At 38.1% G+C, this 19,731-nt stretch overlaps 1 protein-coding gene across 50 annotated transcripts in view; it reads right to left on the bottom strand.

Moving 5' to 3' along the window:
* MLIP (muscular LMNA interacting protein) overlaps positions 1 to 19,731 on the bottom strand; it is a 244,675-nt gene that overhangs the window by 7,763 nt on the left and 217,181 nt on the right. For 34 of the 50 annotated variants that reach the window (XM_070244755.1, XM_070244754.1, XM_070244776.1 and 31 more), the window contains one exon: positions 3,338 to 3,391. The exons of the other annotated variants lie outside the window; for them this stretch is intronic. In XM_070244755.1, coding sequence (XP_070100856.1) covers positions 3,338 to 3,391 — 54 coding nt within the window. The remainder of the gene's footprint in view (positions 1 to 3,337; positions 3,392 to 19,731) is intronic. 50 annotated transcript variants of the gene reach the window in all.

Below are 19,731 nucleotides of genomic sequence, written 5' to 3'. Positions count from 1 at the left end.
TTCCTAGACTGCCAGTGAAGAAGCCAGAATTTGAGAATCTCAACTTTTGTTGCACATTTGAATCACCTGGGGAGAATTTAAAACACGCCCTTGCCTTTGCCACCTCCAGAGATTCTTGGTTTAATGTGCCTGGAGTGGAACCCTGCTAGTGGGGCTTTGAAAAAGGCCCAGGAGATTCTAATGTTCAGCCAGAGTTGAGAACTGCTGAACTAGATGATAGTGGAATTGTTTTGAGTTAGTTCTTTTTAAATGTGCTTCATAAATCATATGACATAAAAACAATGAGCAAATTGAATCAGATAAATCTGAGGTCTGTTTGCTATTAAACGAGTTACTGAGCTAATTTTAAAAACCAGTATCCACAAATAGCGTGATTGAATACAAGCAACAGGAGTCTGGTAGTCAGACAGACAGACTGTTGTCTTTAGGAAATGAGAGCAAAATCAAGGGGGAAATTCTGAGACCCGATCGAGGGTTCTTCCATAGCCCTTTATCTGCACTGAGTTGGTAACTGGAATGCTTTTTTCCCTAAGCCACGTGGTCATAATTCTGGAAAATAAGACCAGAATTGCTTTACAAAAAGATAGTTTTCTCAGTTAGTGCTTTGCAGGTAAATAAATAATAAAGGGTTTGGGGAAAATACATGGGTCAATATTATGGTCTGACCACATAACATAAGAAATTCTAAAAAGTTGTTAAATTGCTCCAAAATGTGCCAATGTTACTAAGAAGTAAAATACAGCACACTGGAAGCATAAAATGACCTTTTGCTTAATTATTTACACTTCTTTTAATATTAACGGTAACTCGCTGTTTCTCACAACTGTTAAACTTCGAACTTTAGTTTCTTCTCTTCTTTTTAAAGATTGGCACCTGAGCTAACAACTGTTGCCAATCTTTGTTTTTGTGCTTTATCTCCCCAAATCTCCCCCATACCTAGTTGTATATCCTAGTCCTAGGTCCTTCTAGTTGTGGCACGTGGGATGCCACCTCAACGTGGCCTGACGAGCAGTGCCATGTCTGCACACAGGATGTTAACCAGCAAAACCCTGGGCCACCACAGCGGAGCACGTGAACTTAACCACTAGGCCACGGGGCCAGCCCCGAACTTTAGTTTCTTTTACAGTGATTTTCACATATTCCAAACAAGAGGTTGAATCATTTTTTGGCAATCTTACCCACTAGCTTTATTTTAAGTTTTGTCTCTAGGGTTGTGATAATTGGTACCCAAAAAATGAAAATACTACAATACTCCATCTACCCTGTTCTTTCTAGTAACACAGTCTTTCATGTTACCTAACTTTCAAATGTTCTGGATTCAGCATTTATTATCTGAACTGGATGCTTTTGCTATTTAAATAACCAATTGATTTTCTATCATTGTGCAGGAACATTCTTATTGTGCAGATATAGCCTGTACGAATTTGAACCAAAATTATTGTTTGAAAGAAAGACAGCATTTGATTATTTTTCTACATTTATCTGAAATATGCAAAATTTATTCAACCATTCTCCTATTTTGGGACATATACATTTGTCCAATTTTTGACTGTTACACAATTTGCCACCATCACACTGAAAAGACTAGCAATTTGACAGAGTTAACATCCTTAATATATAAAGGGAGTTTCCAACTCAATAAGAAAAAATATTACCATACCAGTAGATAAATGTATAATGTAACACAAAGCAAAATAGACAAAAGTAACAGAAAAATATAGAATTTTTTAAATGCAAATAAAAAGGAAAGATAATTTCCCCTTTTAAATTGCAAATATTTTAAAATATGATTTTAAAGAGAGGAAGGTTGAGATCGTGTAGATAGAGCTCTAGATAAAGAGAGAGAGCTGGATAGAGTATAGTAGAGAGGTTAGGAGGATGGACTCCAGGCTGTCAGATCTGGATTTGATTCCTGATTGTGTGGACACTTCCCAGCCATTTGGCTTTAGGCATTATACTGATTTCCCCCAGCCTCAGTTTCCTCATCTGTAAAATGGGAATGATAATAGTACTTAACTTACAATGTTTTGTGAAGATTAAGTAAAATAATGCATGTAAAGGGCATAGCACTTTTTAACATATAAGAAGATTTCACTAAACTGGCAATTATAATACTTCTCAATACTGGCAAGTGTACATGGAAACAGGGATTAGAACAGGCTCCTGGTAGGGTGAATTGCTACAATTTTTCAGGAATGCAGTTTAGCTATGTGCATCAAAAGTCTTCCATACGTCCATACTCATTGAACCAATAATCCTATTTTTAAAAAATCAGACATGTGGTCAAGGATATAAATCACACTTATTCAGAACACACGTTTATATGATAATGACTAATGTTATAGCAGAGAGGCACATTGGTCTTATGTGATAGAAGTTTTAAAATTTGCAGAAGTAGGGATGTCAGTTTATGAAAAGTATATCATATGCCTTAAATTATGGGAAATACACTTTTGGGAAAAATTCAGATATTATTTGGAATTTTATTATTCCTGGTTCTCTTTTGTACTCTGCTTGTTTTTTCTAAACTTGGAGGCCGTGAAATTGAACATGTCTCACTTGTGAGGGTATATGAAATGAATGTATTGAGCTCACTTACTCCCTCCTTAAAGATAAGTCCTTTAAAAATCACTTTTTTCTCATATTTACCACTTTGAGGAGGTAGAAGAGAAAACGTTCAATTATTCTCGCTCTTGATTAACAAAAATTACAAATTTCGTTACAAAACTTTTTCTTTGCCTGTTTGGTATAGTATTCATAAAAATGAAATGTTTTTTTCAAATTTATTTTTTATCTGTTAGCTCAAAATGTGAAAATGGCTAAACACTTGCATGCAATTCAGGGGCTACTTCTCAGCTGGTGTACTTTTGCCTACTTGCTGCCTGCCAAATGCAAGATTCACTTGGGGGGGCAGCTCAGTGAGCTAAGCAGGCATCCTTCAATGAGCTGAAACTGAGATACCATGAGACACTGGGGCCTCTGACTCAGAAGACCCACCATACGTATTACGGGACATCTTTTGACCCTCTGGAGAAAGAAGACAACAGTGGTTTCACATATGAATCCAAAGAGAAAATCACAAAGACAGACACGAGATAGAAGGAGTTGGTTTGTAATCAAGGTGTTAGGCACATGGGGCCCTCTAGTACCCCCTTCCACCTTGAGAAGCAGTGAGAATTTACTTCTTTAACTATCAGTTGCTTCTGAAGAACACAAGGGGCCAGTTAGTTCTCTCTTTTAAAAAAAAGTATGATTTTATTAATTTTTTTAAAAGATTAATTGGTTTAATTCTACAACCTAATATCACCCGGAAATGGATAACTAGATCTCCGATTACCTCTTTGGAATCAAGAATTTCGTGTTCAGGAATAGCCACCATTGGATGACTCAGCTTCACAGAAAAGATGCCCAGGTTATGGTCAGGAGGAGAAGTGAGGAGAAATAAATGTTTAAATTTCATTTAAATAGACAGACAGTGACAATAAGAATATTATTGCTGATCACCATACATTCTACCAAGTGTAAACGTCAAGACTTGATTGCTATTAAAAACAAAGGAAGATACTCTTAACATCGAAAAACATTTTGGCAGATGGTGAACACTTTGAGCGTAAGACCATATCTTATTTATCTCTGTCCCACTTAGACTCTGACAGTGCTTGCCACATAGCATAGACAGTTATGAAATGTTTCTTGAGTGAATGGATTGTTAAAACACACTGATACCATAGAGAGGAAACGAAGTTATATTTATGTTTCAACTCTCCCAATAGGCCTCAAATTGAAAAGCTTCAAAGGAGAAGAGACAGATCATGCAGAGAGCCACAGTAGATGCAGAGGGATCTGTAGATAGTAAATGTTTACTTGGAATGTAAAGCATTGTGCATTACTGTAAACATTAATGATCTCACTACACAGGGACTTATAAACATTGCGGTCTTACCAGATGATGTTATTATAACGTAGTTTACAACACAGTGACACTAACAGAAGGCAGGCTGTTTTGCTTATCCAAGAATTTTTATTACTGCCTGGGTCTTCTGAGCACTACACACACACTTAAACCTGTTGAACTAGAAGAAAGTCATAGACATGCAAGAAAAAGAGACGGATAGACAGCATAAGGGACATACACACACACAAAGAAGGGAAGAGCAATCATTCGTAGTAAATCTGTTTACCCCTTATTTTTACCATCTCTACTCACACCAACTTTAGGGTAACCATGGTACCTGATTTGCCAGGAATATTCCTAATTCTGCTATTGATCTAGGCAAATCAGGGCTAGGGAAATGATTGGTTCCCTTTCACGCTCCAAGGGTCCTGATTTGGTCAATAAATCAATGCAACAGTGACTACCTTCTAATCCTGCAGGGCAATTCAGAGGATCCCAGAAATTCAGCCTTGGCCCTTGGAGGAGCCAACACTGGCTGCTGGGGAGGCCAAGGCGGTCCTGCCTCACATTTCCTCAGGCTTCCCTCTGTTCCAGCGGATTTTCAAGAATGGAGTCTGCTTTTATTTAAAGCCATAGCTTCACTGAATCCTGGCCATTACATTCTGTCCCCAAGTCTGAAATCTTCTGGGTATCATAACAGAAGAGACCATTGCTTAAAATAGAAGCATGATCTGGCCTGAGAGCCAACAGGAGATCTAAACGGCATTCCAGAAATCAGCTGAAAGCGCTTCCTTTCTCCTGTTCGTCAGGGTCTCCTGAGATGCTAAGTGTGGCTGAGAACTGGACCCTATGTACTGCATCAAATCTCAGACCCAAGTAATTGGTCTTGGAGACAGCAGAATCATTAGCATACCTAGGCTAAGAGGTGTGGTAATTACATGAATCATCAGAGTTTATACAATGTCAAATTTCCATTCTCCTAGTCTCCTAAAATAGAATAGAATAAATATCTTGAAATTTGAAAATGTTGGAACACACCTAATAAAATAACCAACTGACACTGGAAAAACAATTGAGTAATCATGGAATGTCTACTTTTACATTCCATTCTTTCTTTCCAATATAGGTATCTCTTCATTTAAATCCATTTTATTTTAATCTTGAATTCAAAAACTATGTATTAATTATCCTAGTCAACAAGAGAGAACAGAAAATGATGGATAATAATTCATTGGTAATCCCAAAATCATTTATATTTGGCTTTGGAATGCTTTCTCCTATTTATGATTTTTTGTCACAATAGATTTGCCTTTTTGTTATCTTCAAGCTGACCAAAAAAATAAAATAAAATACGATATTAATATCTTGTGAAGGTTAATGTATTTAGTCATAATAGTGTATTATGTGCTCACATGATAAATTTATTATACGTATTTGTTGTTTAGTTTTCACAACAACCTAGTGAGGAGAGCACTATTATCCTGTTTCACAGATGAGGAAACTAAAGCATGGAGAGGCAGAATAACTTAGTCAAGATCCAGAACTAGTAAGTGGCAGAGCCATGATTGGAATCCAGGGTGACAGTCTCCAAAGCCTGTGCTTTCAAAGCAAGTATGAAGTGGTAACATGCCCCTGGAACGTGCTCAAGAGAGGGGAGAGGGGGAGACAGGCCAAGGGAGTAGTGTGTGCCATTCTGCAAAAGGAAAAGCTCCATACTAGAGGCAAGAGTGTCCCATTCAGAGACCAGAAGCAGTTCAGGAGTTGCTGGTGCAGCTACGAATGGCCATGCAGGAGACAATACAGTGGTGCTTCTACGTCAGATGAGAAGTCTGGGCTTCATTCTCGAGGCAGTGAGAAGCCACGGAAGGATGCTAAACAAGAATGGGGCACGTGATCAGATTTTCATTTCAAAAAAGTCACTGTGGCTGATTCACAAAATATAGATGGAGGTGGGGGGGATTGGAAGATATTCAAGTAATCAGAGAGAGAGAGAATAAAGAAGAAGTTTTAAATTAAAGCACTGCCTCAGAGAACAGGATAGACTCAAGTTTTCCTGCGTGACTCTAGGTACCCCCTACTCTCTAGGATGAGTGAAGAAGCATCAAGCAGACATTTTATTGATTACAAAAGAAAATATGGGAAATGTTTGAGAGAAATAAAGTTGATATCTCTGCTGAATGCCAAGATTTTGTAATGCATAAGGGCTAGAGATGTTAAGTGGGGAGGACAGTAAAGCATGGGATGAAAATTCTCTCACAGTCAGAATGGAAAGAATAAAACTAAAACATTACCATAAATTCTACATAGATGAATGGCTTGCTCTTCAAAGAGTAGGTGACTACAGAGGGACAGAGAGAGTCCTCCAAGTCTGCTTACTTGGTGGTAAGTGTTCTGGAGAACAAATTACTATTTTGCCTCAAAAAAAAAGAACGAAAAGTTACTAATTTTATCATCAGAACATTATTCAACATAGAAGGATCAGTGAAATGAAATCTCAGATGAAATGAGACAAAACCTGCTTTTATGCTGGATGGAGACCAGGCCCAGATATTGTGGAACAGACTAATTAGACCTTTGCTCACTCACCACTGTGGGAGAATCAACAAGTGGTAGTGGAATAAAACGTTCAGCTGATTTTTATTACACTCTTGATCACAGCTGCCACCAAAATAATATAAAGCTTTGGAAAGTGTTTGTTACCAGTGTGGGGCTTTCTCATAAATGTCACCGCTTCTCCAGAGGTAACACAAACTTCTCTAACAAAGACAGATAAAATGCCCTCAATCCAACTGGAGAAATGAGAACCATATGACCAGAAAAAAAAGAAAACATGCAAAATGCGGTTAAATCACTTAAGTCTTTAATCTACCTGAGAAATGAATTCAAAGCTCTAGGTTTGTGAAACAGCTCTGCCTCCGACATGAAGTTGAAGTAGGTTTTCTTGTCTGCCAGAAATCGTGAAGCCGAGGAAGTGTTGCAAGAAGTGCTAACATTTGAAAATCACCGAGAGTGCTACACGTGCTTTGCAGAACTCACTGATTTGGGATTGCTTCTCTGCTGAAGCGCATCCTCTTGTAAAGCTTCTTTGTTGCATTTGTCTTCAGTAAACTGTGCCTTCTCCTTCTGTCTCCCCACCTAGATTTGTGAACTACTCAAGTGAGAGTGTAACCTTCTTAAGAACACCTCTCAAAAATAGATGTGACAAATTACTGTAGCGATAGCTACAGAAAATGCTGTGTTTCATAAGTGTTATGTCGTCATTATGAGATTGGAAGCCATTGGAAGTCATGTGGATTATATGTTATTCCTCTTTAGGTCTCCTGCACCTGGCACAGGGCTCACTCAGCACAAGGCAGACACTAAATGAGAAGTGAATGAATAAATTAATGAAAGAAGGAATGAATGAAAGGGTTAGAAAAAAGAGGATTTTCTGACTTGCAAACTTAAAGAAGTCTGTATTCATGAAGAATTAGGAAGTGTTTACTGCATTCCTGAAAGGCTCCTCATTTATATGAAACTTTGCAAACCAGACACCTTTGAACCAGAACTGTCACACACGTGTGTTCTGTTTGACCTTCATGATGCTTCTGCTTTAAGAAGAATTGAATTTAGGTGTCACAGTGTTTGAGTCCACAGATTGCTCTTGTAGGCTGATGTTTCTTTCTCTTGAACTGCTCAAAGGTCTTGCAACAGCAGGCCTGCAATCACCCTGATCTGCAGAGCGGCCTGCCCTTTTAGATGAACCCAATGATCTCCATGTCAACACAGCCCCCGTCACTCCTACCAAGAGGAGACCACGGGTCAGAGGTCACCTATTATCATGCTTATATATCTGGCTTACTTCATTCATTTAGGGGATCTGCTTGGCCAAACAAAACATTTGAGTTTTTAATCCCTGATTTCCAGCATATCCCAGTGCCCAGGAAGCACCTGGGGTAAATTTTGGACTCTGACACAGTAGGTCCAGAGAGGGGCCTGAGAGTCTGCATTTCTAAGGGGATCTCAGCAGAGGCCAAGGCTACTACAGGTTGAGTAGTGAGGCCATAGCCAACGTTTTTATGAACTGATGGAATTGTTTTTCAAATATTTATCTATTCACAACTGAAATGAACTATAATCAAAATGTCTTAATAAAACAAGTCATACTCCAGTTGTATAATTAAATAATTTATCACAGATCTTTTTTATTAAGTACCTGCTAGTATGTCAGGCACTTTGCTAAATGTTAGAGAGATAATAGCAAACAGGCAGACATTGTCCCTGCCCTTGGAGACCACCATGCAGTGGGAGAGACAGACATTAATCACATAATCAGGAATATAGAGAAACAAACACAAAATAATGTGTTCTGAAGGCAAAGTTCAGAGGGCTGTCAGGATTCATAACAGACAAATCTGACCTAGTCTAGAAGGATGAAGAAATCTCTTCCCAAGAGGCTGAAATCTAAAGGATACGCCTCCTGATATTGATAAGGGTTATGGAGAGTGCATATGGGGTCAGTAACTGAAAAGAAATTACTCAGTTAGGCTGAGTCGAAGAAGGGAGAAAATTCAGAGTGGACGGGCAAAATGAATGAGAATGTCAGGAACTGAGGCTAGAGAATTACTGCGCAGGCCTTTTGCGTGCATCAACTCCACTTTGGAAGCAAAGGAGTAAGCCCTCGAAAATGCTTATTAAATGAATAAAGGCTGTTAACTGAGTTTGTCTCATTTCCCCCAAAGTCTGCAAGCTGTGGGAGAATAGGGCCCATCACATCCTAGCAACTGTGCACCAAACACTAGTTAACTGGTGATATTGCTCAAGATCCTATGCCTTGGAACACAACACGGGCAATGCTGAGTCTTTCTTTAACGAGAGCGGATCATGGCAGGAGCTATGAGGAAAAAGCTGCGTTCAGTGACAGTCAGAAACACGCTCCTCCTATTCATATGTCTTAAAGATTTCATCTGCATTAGCCTGAAATACTTTTAAAAATTACAGAACATCAGTGGCTTAACCATTTATTTTTTAAATTTAAAGGTGCGACCTCTATTTTTGGTGATGCCCAAAGGTTTACAAATTTGTCTATACCACTAACTCCCTGCATGACCTGGGGGAAGTCCCTTTGTCTCTGGGCCTCCATTTCCTCATCTTTAAAATCTGGGCCCTAGCCAGATGAGTTCCAGTTCCTCTTCCACTTGGATAATTCAATGAGTCTGCGATACATACGCAAAAATCTGTTGCTTGATAAATGATGCCATCCAGAAAAAAAAAGTCCTTTCTTTCTGGAATCTCCACCACTGAGCCACAGCTGAGGTAGTAGTTATGCCTGTCGCTGGCAATGGTACAAATGAACTCCATACAATCTTACCTGGGATCCTTAATACGAGTTCTCAGCTGTGCCACTTGCTCTTTGCATGAACTTTTATAAACACTACTAAGTTCCACAACATTCCTTTGTGTATTCCCTGAGTATTATCATATGTTCAGCTGGAATTTACATGCTAATTGGTTTATGAACCCACAGAAAACTCACTGTTAAGTGCTGGTCACTAATATCTTTATACTGGTGTCTAAGTACCAGGAAGCCTAACACCAGTAAGAAAACAGGAATTTTTAGCTCTGATCCCTGTAACAAGTCTTTTGCAATGTAGCTGAAAATTCCCAAATTACCCTATTTTTATTTTGGCCTTTCCTCTTCCATCTCAGGAGGCACAGACCTGGGAATTCGAATGCTCTCCTCCAAAGACCGCTTTCTAAAAGACAACACAAGGGAATTTTTTTCCATCCACTATATGTTCAGCCTGTTTTGAAAACAAATACCACATCCCTGTGTTCACCCACATTTTTCATCTAGAGTTGCTTCTTTCTCAACTAGAAAACCACTTCCCTAGGGGGATTAACTACACCATTCATTTTTTTCACTGCACAGCTCCCAGGTTTAATGAAAATGGAGCCAAATCTATATTCCACACCATTCTAGGACTCAAAATAAATTCTGGAAACGGAAATTGGAATTGACAAGGAAGCTATTTGTTGTTCTCTTTCTTACCTCTATCCTTCAAGGGCACAATTAGTTGCTTAGTACTACAGGCGAAACATCATTTTCAATTGTTTTCAATATCATACTAACTCTAGCACAATCATAAACCAAATGTCTCTTTCTTCACAAAAGATAATGTTGGTGGAATTTTTTTTCTCCCCCATTCTTTCTCCTTTATAGAATATAAGGGGTATTAGCCATTTTATCTTAATGTAACATATAATAGAAAATAAAGAGCTCTGTATTAAGACTCTCAACCTCATAAATATTTTTTGACTCCTGCCCCTCCTTAGTCCCATCCCAGTTGTTCCTAATTTGCAACCAGTTATCCCAACTTCAAGAAACCTATCCCAGAACTCAGGACTGTGTCAACAGATGTCAACTGATGTACCAGAAAAATGTGGAAAAGTGTTTCTTACAAGGAACAGGCATGATTGTGATGGGGTCAATCTGTGTGTCTCCCCCCGTACTCCAGGGACCCCTTACCAGATCCCACTCTACTCTCTCCTAACACTACACCCCAAGCAGCATCTTTGAGGATGTGAGGAGAGGAAGTTGAAGAGGAAGAGGATGTGTGAATGGTTGGTAGGCAGATGAGCTGAGGACCGTATGTCTACAGGTAACTGGAGGGCTGCCTCCTGTATGGTGCCTGCCATCCCACCTCCCTGGAGTTGGACCCTATTCCTCCAACTCCACATCTTCCTATGCATTGTTTCAAACTATATTCAGGAATGATGTAAGTGCTTCCTGACACTCTTACCACGTCTGTTACACACATTTAAACTTTCAGTACACCCACTACTCCCTGCCCCACCCCTCCAACAATGTCGTCCTGCCAGGCACTGCAACTTGGTCTTAGATTGCAGCAATTCCTGGGGGATTCTGACAGCCTTGCTTTCTTGAGTCTTGTCACAGTCTAAGATCTCCCCTCTGGAGAATCTGTCTTCTTTTACTCCCTGCTATGTTCCTGCTAGAACCACATGCTAGCAGCCATGGTAGTACTTTATTCAAACTTCAAACCATAAAATAGGTAAGGTATTTACTGATTCCTAAGAAGCCCATGGAAAACTCTATGTTTAGTTATAGTAGTAGATTTCAGCCATTCCAAAGAGTGAGATCTTTTGAAAATTAAGATAAAATACTACCATCTTTGTCTAAGATTTTTATCACCTACAATTTGATAAACTGTTAAAATGTCATTCAAATGTGAAGGCATGAAATATACTCTCAGGTATACAAGGCCTCAGAATATTTGCCAAATAAAGACCCACCTTTAAAAAAACTTTCTTGGATCAAGGACTCAAATAAGAAGAGAAATAAATACAGGAGGATGAGCAAGAAATATAGGAAGGAAGGGTATTAAAAACACCCTGCGTAAGAATGTCTTTGCCAAAAAAAAAGAGAGAGAAGCCATGACAGACCATGGAAAAGAAAGAGAGAAATTATAACCATAACATGCCAGAAATAAAAATCTAGAATTTGATGATATCAACATGTTGGGTGGTAATGGAAGGGGCCAAATGGACTTGTCTTACTCAGAGAAGATGTAAACATTGATAGGAGTATATAAACATGAATGTGAGCCCTAAGTTAAGGTCAATCATAACAACAGAAAGAATTTTAAACTAGTAAATTAAAATGAGGTCTCTTGGATGGAAAACTGGAAAGAAGAGAGAAGAAATTACAGTGTTGGAAAATGTAAAATAACATGGCAGAATTAAGGTGATGTAATGAGATACTCTCATACATTGAGAAGTCTCTCAAGATTAAAAAAATCCAGATCAAAGAATATATGGTCAACAAGAGACACACACACACACACGAGAAGACATGTAAAAGTTGAAAATAAAAGGAGCAAAAGATTTTATATGTCTAATACAAACCAACAGTAAAACTGGAATATCAATCATTATTTTAAAACGAAATTTAAGAAAAATGTATAAAGCACAAAAATAGACATTATATACTGGTAAAACAAAAATCAATGAACACGAAGATAAGACCATCATAATCATTTATTCCTAATGATACAGTCTCAAAGTACTAGGATTTTCCAGTGGTTGACCTCTAATACTTTGAGAGTAAGGAGTAGCCTTATATTTCATTCAAATGCCTCAATAGAGCTAAGAGCAAATGCCCAATGAGAGCTAAATAGATATTTTTAAACAAACCTGAGGAAGGGTCTAAGCCCACAGTCAAATCTTTCTTCCGTAAAAGATTTCTATTTGAGTCACAGAACTTATGAACATACGGCTGATTGAGGGCAAATGGGTATCATTATTTGATGGCTGTAAATGAAGTATCTGCCCTGTATTCAATCAGTTACACAGGGGTAAACAACAAATTTAGCAATCTGAAAGAATTTTATGTTCATATTTTAATGAAAGGAGTAAAACAGTGGTCACATTAGGCAAGATGAAGCAATATAGGAAAATTTTGCCCTGAAGTTTCAACATAAGAGACTTCTTGACTATGTAAATATCACATGGTACATATGGCTTTTGTTGCACAGAGTGAGTAAAATGTTAACTAAATTAAAGCAATGAACAAACAATTAGGTTGAACTCTGTGAAAGCGATAATTTTGTAGGTCCAGAAACATTGAATAATGGCAATTTCATGTGGATCAACCTCAGATAAAAGACATTTTCAAAAAAGCAATGGCATTCAAAGAATGTTAGACAAGCAACTGTGACCAAAGCAAATATATATAGATATATATTTTAAAGACTCCATTTGCAAAGATAAATGCCTCCACCAGGGTTTTCTTATATTTCAGGGCCCACAGGTCCCTCCTTCTACAGACCATTGCCAGCAGCTGAGAAAAGCATCCTAATGCTGAGTTACTTGACCCTGTCCCCACACCATAGCCCACAGCCAGTGACAGACTGATAAGAGATATCCAACTGTCAGCTCCTTTGCCTCAAGGATGGATAATTTATGCTCCAGAGCCCTCTCCCTCTGAATTAGGCCAAGGCTGGCCCTTACCTGAGATCACATAGGCTCCACTCTTTGCCCTCCCCAATTTGGATTCCCTCCCTCCCTCACAGGATGTTTTTCTGAAGAGCATTCCCTCAATAAAGCACAAACATCTGAACCCTTGTCTCAGGCTCTGCTTCTAAGGAACCTGATCTAAGATATCATGCAATGAGGAAGGGGCAGCTGGCAGCTGAGTGCTGTGAAATACAAGGAGCTCATTTTTCTTTAGTGCCTCCATCTGAACAAGGTGCAAACTGATGGCAGTTTATTTTTCTATGCCTAGAGAACACAAGCACAGTCAATAAATTCTAAGGGGCCAGTGTGTTATTTTATAAGAGTTTTAAAAATCATCTTTCTCCAAGTATACTTTTCCTCACTAAAAATGCCATCCAGCCTGCCTCCTCCTGCATATCTCTTTCAAATTAGCAAATTCTTAATTTTTAAAATGACTTTATTAAAAGTGTTCCAAGGAGAAATTTCAGCTAGATGACAACACATGAGCTCAGGGACAGATAATAGAAAAAACGGATTGTTCTCAGTTTCCTGGAAGAAATTTAAAAGTCAACTGTTTTGTGATTAAATTAAGTGCATTTTAAGAATGATGACTGCCAATTAGATAAACTGAAATGCCTGGTTTCAAATGCCAGCATGTCATTAAGGCATCTACTGTGTCGAAATGTTCTTTTTGCCCCCTAGTGGAGAACCCAACTAAAGATGATTGATATTTCATTTTTCAGAAGTGCTTCTCTTAAAATACCAGCTCACTGGCATTCATTTTTTTAATTTTAAAAGTCGAATTAATTTGCATTTATCTATTTTGAACAGAATGTTCTCTATGAACATATTATACAAATTTATCCATTTTGAAAACGCTTCGACATAAGCAAACAGCACTCATGTTTTGGTTTCCTCAAAAATCTCAAAACATTAAAAACCAACTTTGAGTTTATAAAGCTTTTTCTCTATTCCACCCACCTCAAAGGTTTTCTCTTCTACAGCAACTTAATAGTGATCTAATTCCCATGAATTCCAAAAGATGTCAGAAAAGTTTTAGCATGGAGAGCAAGGCAGTTTATCTCTGTGATGATAGAAAATAAATTACCTTGGCTTATTCACGCGGAAGGAGTTCTAATCATGTAGACAGAACACAAACAGACATTATCAATGAGGAGGATTACAGGAAGTTTCGCCTCCAAAATTCAAGATGACTTTTTTCAGTAAGTGTGGCTGCCTCAGTGATGTTTGGCAGAGTATTGAATGCGTAGTGGTTGTCTTAGCCACTAACCTTCGGACCCGTGGCTACCAAAAGAAGACTGAGCCAGAAAATGAAATGTGAAAAGCATTGTGGGGTTCGTGATAAACCCAGGCTCTGCCAATACCTCATGCTGCGCCCTTGACTGTGTCACTTGGCATCTGTAGCCTCCAGTTTCTTCATCTGTAGATTGAAGGAAGTCGGCCTCGGTGGTTAGTTCCAGTCCTGAGGTATGTGGTGCCATCCTTTGAGCAGATGGAAGCCTATGATTCCAGGGGTGGTGTTGGAGAAGGTGGTGATGCTGTTTCACTGACAGATTTTTTTTTGGTAGTGGCAAGTCTATTAAAAATTAATCAATTACTAGCTTTTAAGCTAGTTCTGTGGAATCTTGCACAAATTTGCCTCAGTTTCTTGATATGTAAAATAAAGGGGATAAAATCTACTTTATGATTGCTTTGAAATTTAAATAGAACACTGTCTGTAAGGTAAGTGACATCTTGTCTGCTTTTTCTACATATTAATTTCTCTCAGAAAATTTCAGTGACCCCTCAACTCACCCCCTGCCTTCTTCTCACAAACTCAGAAAACCCAATACACCCAGGGATGCAGAAGCTGTCTGGCAGTCTTACTTCTTGCTAATTTCATACTATAGTTCCTAATTTTGGTTGCTTCTTCAATCCCCTGGCCTTGCTTTCATTTTCTCCAGCTTGCCGCCTTCGTTTTCTTTCCTGCCTTGAAAACTTCCCCAGCATTGTTCCCTCTAACTGGAATGCCCAGCGTGACCCCAACCTTTGTTTCTTTCCAGATTTCAGATGAGACATCATTTCCTCATTAAGTCTTTACTTATTCATCAGACAAATCAGGACCTCTATTATATGCACTCATAACTACTTGACTGTCATCTGTGTGGCAGTTGTGACAACTGTCATTAAGCAATACATTTTTTTGCTTATTTGTTTAATTTCTGTCTTTCCCAAATAGAGAATCAGTACCTGGCCAAGGCCCCTCGTGTTTCTGTCTACTCATTTTCCAGTGCATGGCCAGCTTTACAAATAAGGCATAGTCAATAAATATTTGTGAAATGAATAAAGAATTGTGCTTTGTCAACTTCCAGACTCCAGGATTCCTAGACTTCATGTTCGAATAAAAAAGTAGCAGAGTCTATGCTCTTTGTTATTGTTAGGGAATGAGGCTATTAGTTAGACAAGGTTTTTGTAACCTTGGACCAAATCACTTGACTTAGTTCTCATTTTCTCCTTTTGAAGTTATGTACAACTGTAAACTGCTTATCTCAAAGGGCTGTTGCTTTATTCTTGAAATATATTTATAACAGATTTTCTATATCTTTAGATCTAAATATTTACAGCTTACATTAGAGAAACAAATTTTTATTTCAAAGCCCCCTCAGCCTCTGAACCAGTAGGTGAAGATTTGAATTGCTTTAGATTTTCGCTTCTCCAGCTAAGTCACAATCTGTTTTAACCTCTGTTGACTGATCTCTGTTAAAACATCAGAAGAAACCTCAGAAAAGAAATCTCCTTCCAGAAGAGCTACTAAAAAATTTAACCCATGTTGGAAAAACGCCTATAACATTAATATTTAAATTCATTTATTGGATTTCTGTAGAGTCACGGAGTCAGTCCTCTGAGTAGCTATGCAATGATAATGTCAGTTGAGATACTCTCAATTATGGTAAAAATATAAACTTTAAAATGGATTAAATTTGAAAATAAACAAGTAGGAGAAAAAAAAGAAAGTGAACAAGAAACGTCAACAATTATAGGGTGAAATATCCAAAATGTTTAAAGAAAGGATGCTCATGACCTAGGAAGCAGGCTAAAGCCAGTTGACGGCAAGACCTGTCCCTCCTACTCATCCTGGATGTAAAAGTTTCCTTCTTTTCTTCTGTTTTCCTGCCTCATTCACACAGCACCATTCTACCCTGAAATCTCATCAGTGCTACCAAAATCGGTGTGCCAACCCCCTAACACTCTATGATATGAAAACAAAGACAATAGGGCCCAACGAGATGACTGTCTATTGCAACTGTTGTTGATTGTTCCCTCCTATTCCCTAAACTGTGTATTTCTCCTTCATAATAGATTTTGCTGCATAGGTTACCTCGCTATTCTGATAGATGACTCACCCTTGGCTTCTTATAAGTGGAGTGATTTTTTTTACATAGAAAAGACAAATAATGGATGGAATTGGACTGAAAACATCTCCATTTCGTTCACTGTTCTCTTACTTTTTCATCATAGACAAGTTATATTCCCTCTTTATTCTTAATATACAATCTCAAGAGCAGCTACTTGGAAAAGAAGCTAATAAAAACTGATCAGTAAATATTCTGCAGACATACCATAAAGATAAGATACATTTCAAGTAAAATGCTTCATCTTTCTTAGCAAAAACATAATTCTAATATAATAGATTGCTATATTTAAAAAAATTTTTTATGGTAAAGGCACTTTAATCTCTTAAAAAGTAAATCATAAGAAAGTACATGACAGCAGCCATGGTATTTTTTTTAAAAGAAACGACTTTTAATAATTGGAGTAGTACACTGGAAAAAAATATGTAACTTCTGATTCAATAAGTCCATGAATACTGTATGCATACACACTCAGCTCAACTGTAAATGTTACAAGCACATGGGGACAATTTCAATTAAGAACTCAATCTAACATTTTATAACTTACTCGAATAAAAAAAATCTTATGACCTAAGGTAATATATATACTATTTCAGAGCTGTGTTTCCTTTTACTTTTTTTACTTTTGTGACAAAAAAAAAAATCAATCGTAATCAAGCACTTATAAATATGTCAGTATAAACAGTTTTACTTTGTAAAGTTATTTTTCATAACGAATTTCATTTTTCTTGCTAAACCATTAGAGAATTTAAAAAGCAAAAAAGGAAAATTTTGCTATCATAGAGGAAGCACAGAATTTTTGATGAGGTAAACTCTAAGATCACTCAATTCAGTGGAAGATCTGAGATGAGAAGTTTTAAGTGCGTCTCAGGAATTTACACTTTTCTAATGCTCCCCACAGAATTCTGATGCAACCAGCCCGGTTTCGATCCTAGAGTAAGTTTTGGAACCAAACCCAATACGCTACTATTATAGATGAGAAAAAAGAAGCCCACAGGACAAGAATGAAGTATGTGACACAGGAGCATTTATGTAAATTAAATTAGCTGCACACAAAATAATAATGCAACTTTTGAGAGAAAATATACAAAAAATACTTTAGTAGAGTTGACTATGAAGAGAAAGGAAAGCAGAGTGAGAGAGCAGAATTAAAGAGAATACATACGTGAATAAATTTGAAAGCAATAAAAGAATGAATAGGTAGTAATAAAGGAAAAGGGCATTTTAGATGAGAGTAATGTCCTTTTAATAATGTTAATGGATCTTTTCTTCACTCCAATACCAAAATTCTCCAAATAATAGCTAGCATGCTGAAAAATGTATAAAACTGCGTACTTAGATTGGAACGTGAAAGTTTTACATGTATGTGTCACTTGATCTTGGTAACAATCCTATGACAGAGATTCTATTTTTATTGCTATTCTACCGGCAAGGGAGCTAAAGCAAGATTTTGAATTACTTTTCCAAATATAGGCATAAAACCATTTATTCAACAAAGTTAATTCAGCAACTGGTATCTTAATTTAAGCACAGTCTGCAGAGAAACTTCAAGTGCATTTCACTACAGGTAGAGTATGTATAGGTACACCCACCGATCAAACCAAAATACTTCTGATGATGAGAAGGGGCAGTAAAAATGACTGAAATCATATAATTATAAAAATATTTATTGGGGTCAGCCTGGTGGCATAGTCGTTAAGTTTGTGCACTCCATTTGGGCAGCCCAGGGTTCACAGATTTAGATCCTGGGCACCGACCTACACACTGCTAATCAAGCCATGCTGTAGCAGCATCCCACATACAAAATGGAGGAAGACTGGCACAGACGTTAGCTCAGGGATAATCTTCCTCAAGCAAAAAAGAGGAAGGTTGGCAATGGATGTTCGTGGGGGGCCAATCTTCCTCACCAAAAAAATAAACAAATAAATAAAATTATTTATTGACTGAAATGGTTTATGCTGGTAGACTTGTAAAATATTTCTTTTCAAAAAGCTATTTTTGAAAGCAAAATTCTTTCAAAAAAATTAAAAAACGCATATTGGTAGACTTTGTAAAAAAACGTCAAGGACAGATCAAGACACATGGTCACCCTAGATAGGAATACAATCCACGGATGTGAATCCCGCAGATATGGAGGGCCGACAGTGTTCATTGCTCTGTACCGTTTAATGAAGGGACTTGAGCATCCATAGATTTTGGTGTCCGCAGGGAGGTTCCTGGAACCAATTCCCCATGGATACCAAGGGAAGACTACTCTCGTTTTCCTCTCTCTGTGAGAGACTCTAAAGTCTTGCCCTGACCTCCAGCAATGACAGCAGCCTGGGGTCAGCAAGGGGGAGTGGGAGTAATCAGGGCTGGGAGGGCTTCCCCGCTGGAAGAATAGAGGTGCGCGATGAATAACACTCTCTCCTGCTCGGGGAAGTGGAAGCGATTTTTCAAGCGACTGTTCCAGAGATAAGCAGTGAAATAGTCAAACTGAAAGCACCAGAGAAAAGCTGGAACCAGCCCTTGCATTGAAATACACAATAGAATTTAATAGCAGCAGAACCAGTGGGAGGACATATGGATAAAGAAACCGGCCATACTTATCTCTTTCATGAGACAGAAGCAAACTAGAAATAAAATAAAATGGTAAATGGCCACAAAAATAGCACAAGGATAATGCATTTTTAGAAAACCGAAAGTAAAATAAAATGACTGCACAGTCACAAACTAGGCCCCCAAATAATATAATTTTTGAAAACTGAAAGAGAAAATATCCTGAGAACAGCTGTGAATTTTCTCCTGGGACTTCAAAGCTGTCTCTCTGTCTACGTAGATCCTATTCCTACTTGTAAAACTTCTCAAGTTTTCATTGTAAATCTAGCCTTCCCCAGCGGGAAATCCCAGCCTTTCTCCAGCCAGCGAATCAGAAAAGTCATCCGGCCGCAGAAGGCTTCGCTCTGGCTCCTCCCACTTCTGTTCATAGGCTGGCTGTGTGTTTTCTTGCTTGTTGCTGGTGCAAATTGGCAGAGTAGAGGCTCAGAGGAAACAATGATAAGAGAGAACTTCCTGTCTACAGGGCCTATGGTTGTGCTGAACCGAAGGGAGAAAATGTAGTTGGGATAAGAAAAGAGGAAAAGTGCATAAAACTGAGTTAAGTTGGAATGTGAAAGGAAGCCAGAAGAATTGGAATTTAGGGGTGGCTTAAAACAACACCTGTGCCTCAGAGATTATGAGTAGAAGATGGAAGAAATGAAGCAGAAGATGGAGAAAAGAATAAAAGTTATGGAGAGCAATAAACTTTCTACTTATACACATCATATGCGCATTAACTCTCTTACCTGAGGGCCAAGAAAATAGCTGAGACTCCCACAGCAAGTATTAGTGTTGCCTGGGAAGATTAATCTTTCTAAATGAACTGAATTCTCAAACGTAGAAAGCAGACTC

Source organism: Equus caballus, chromosome 20, assembly GCF_041296265.1.
Source record: "Equus caballus isolate H_3958 breed thoroughbred chromosome 20, TB-T2T, whole genome shotgun sequence".
NCBI lineage: Eukaryota > Metazoa > Chordata > Mammalia > Perissodactyla > Equidae > Equus > Equus caballus.
The sequence above is the reverse complement of the archived record's forward strand: the minus strand, read 5'-3'. Positions and strand labels throughout refer to the sequence as shown.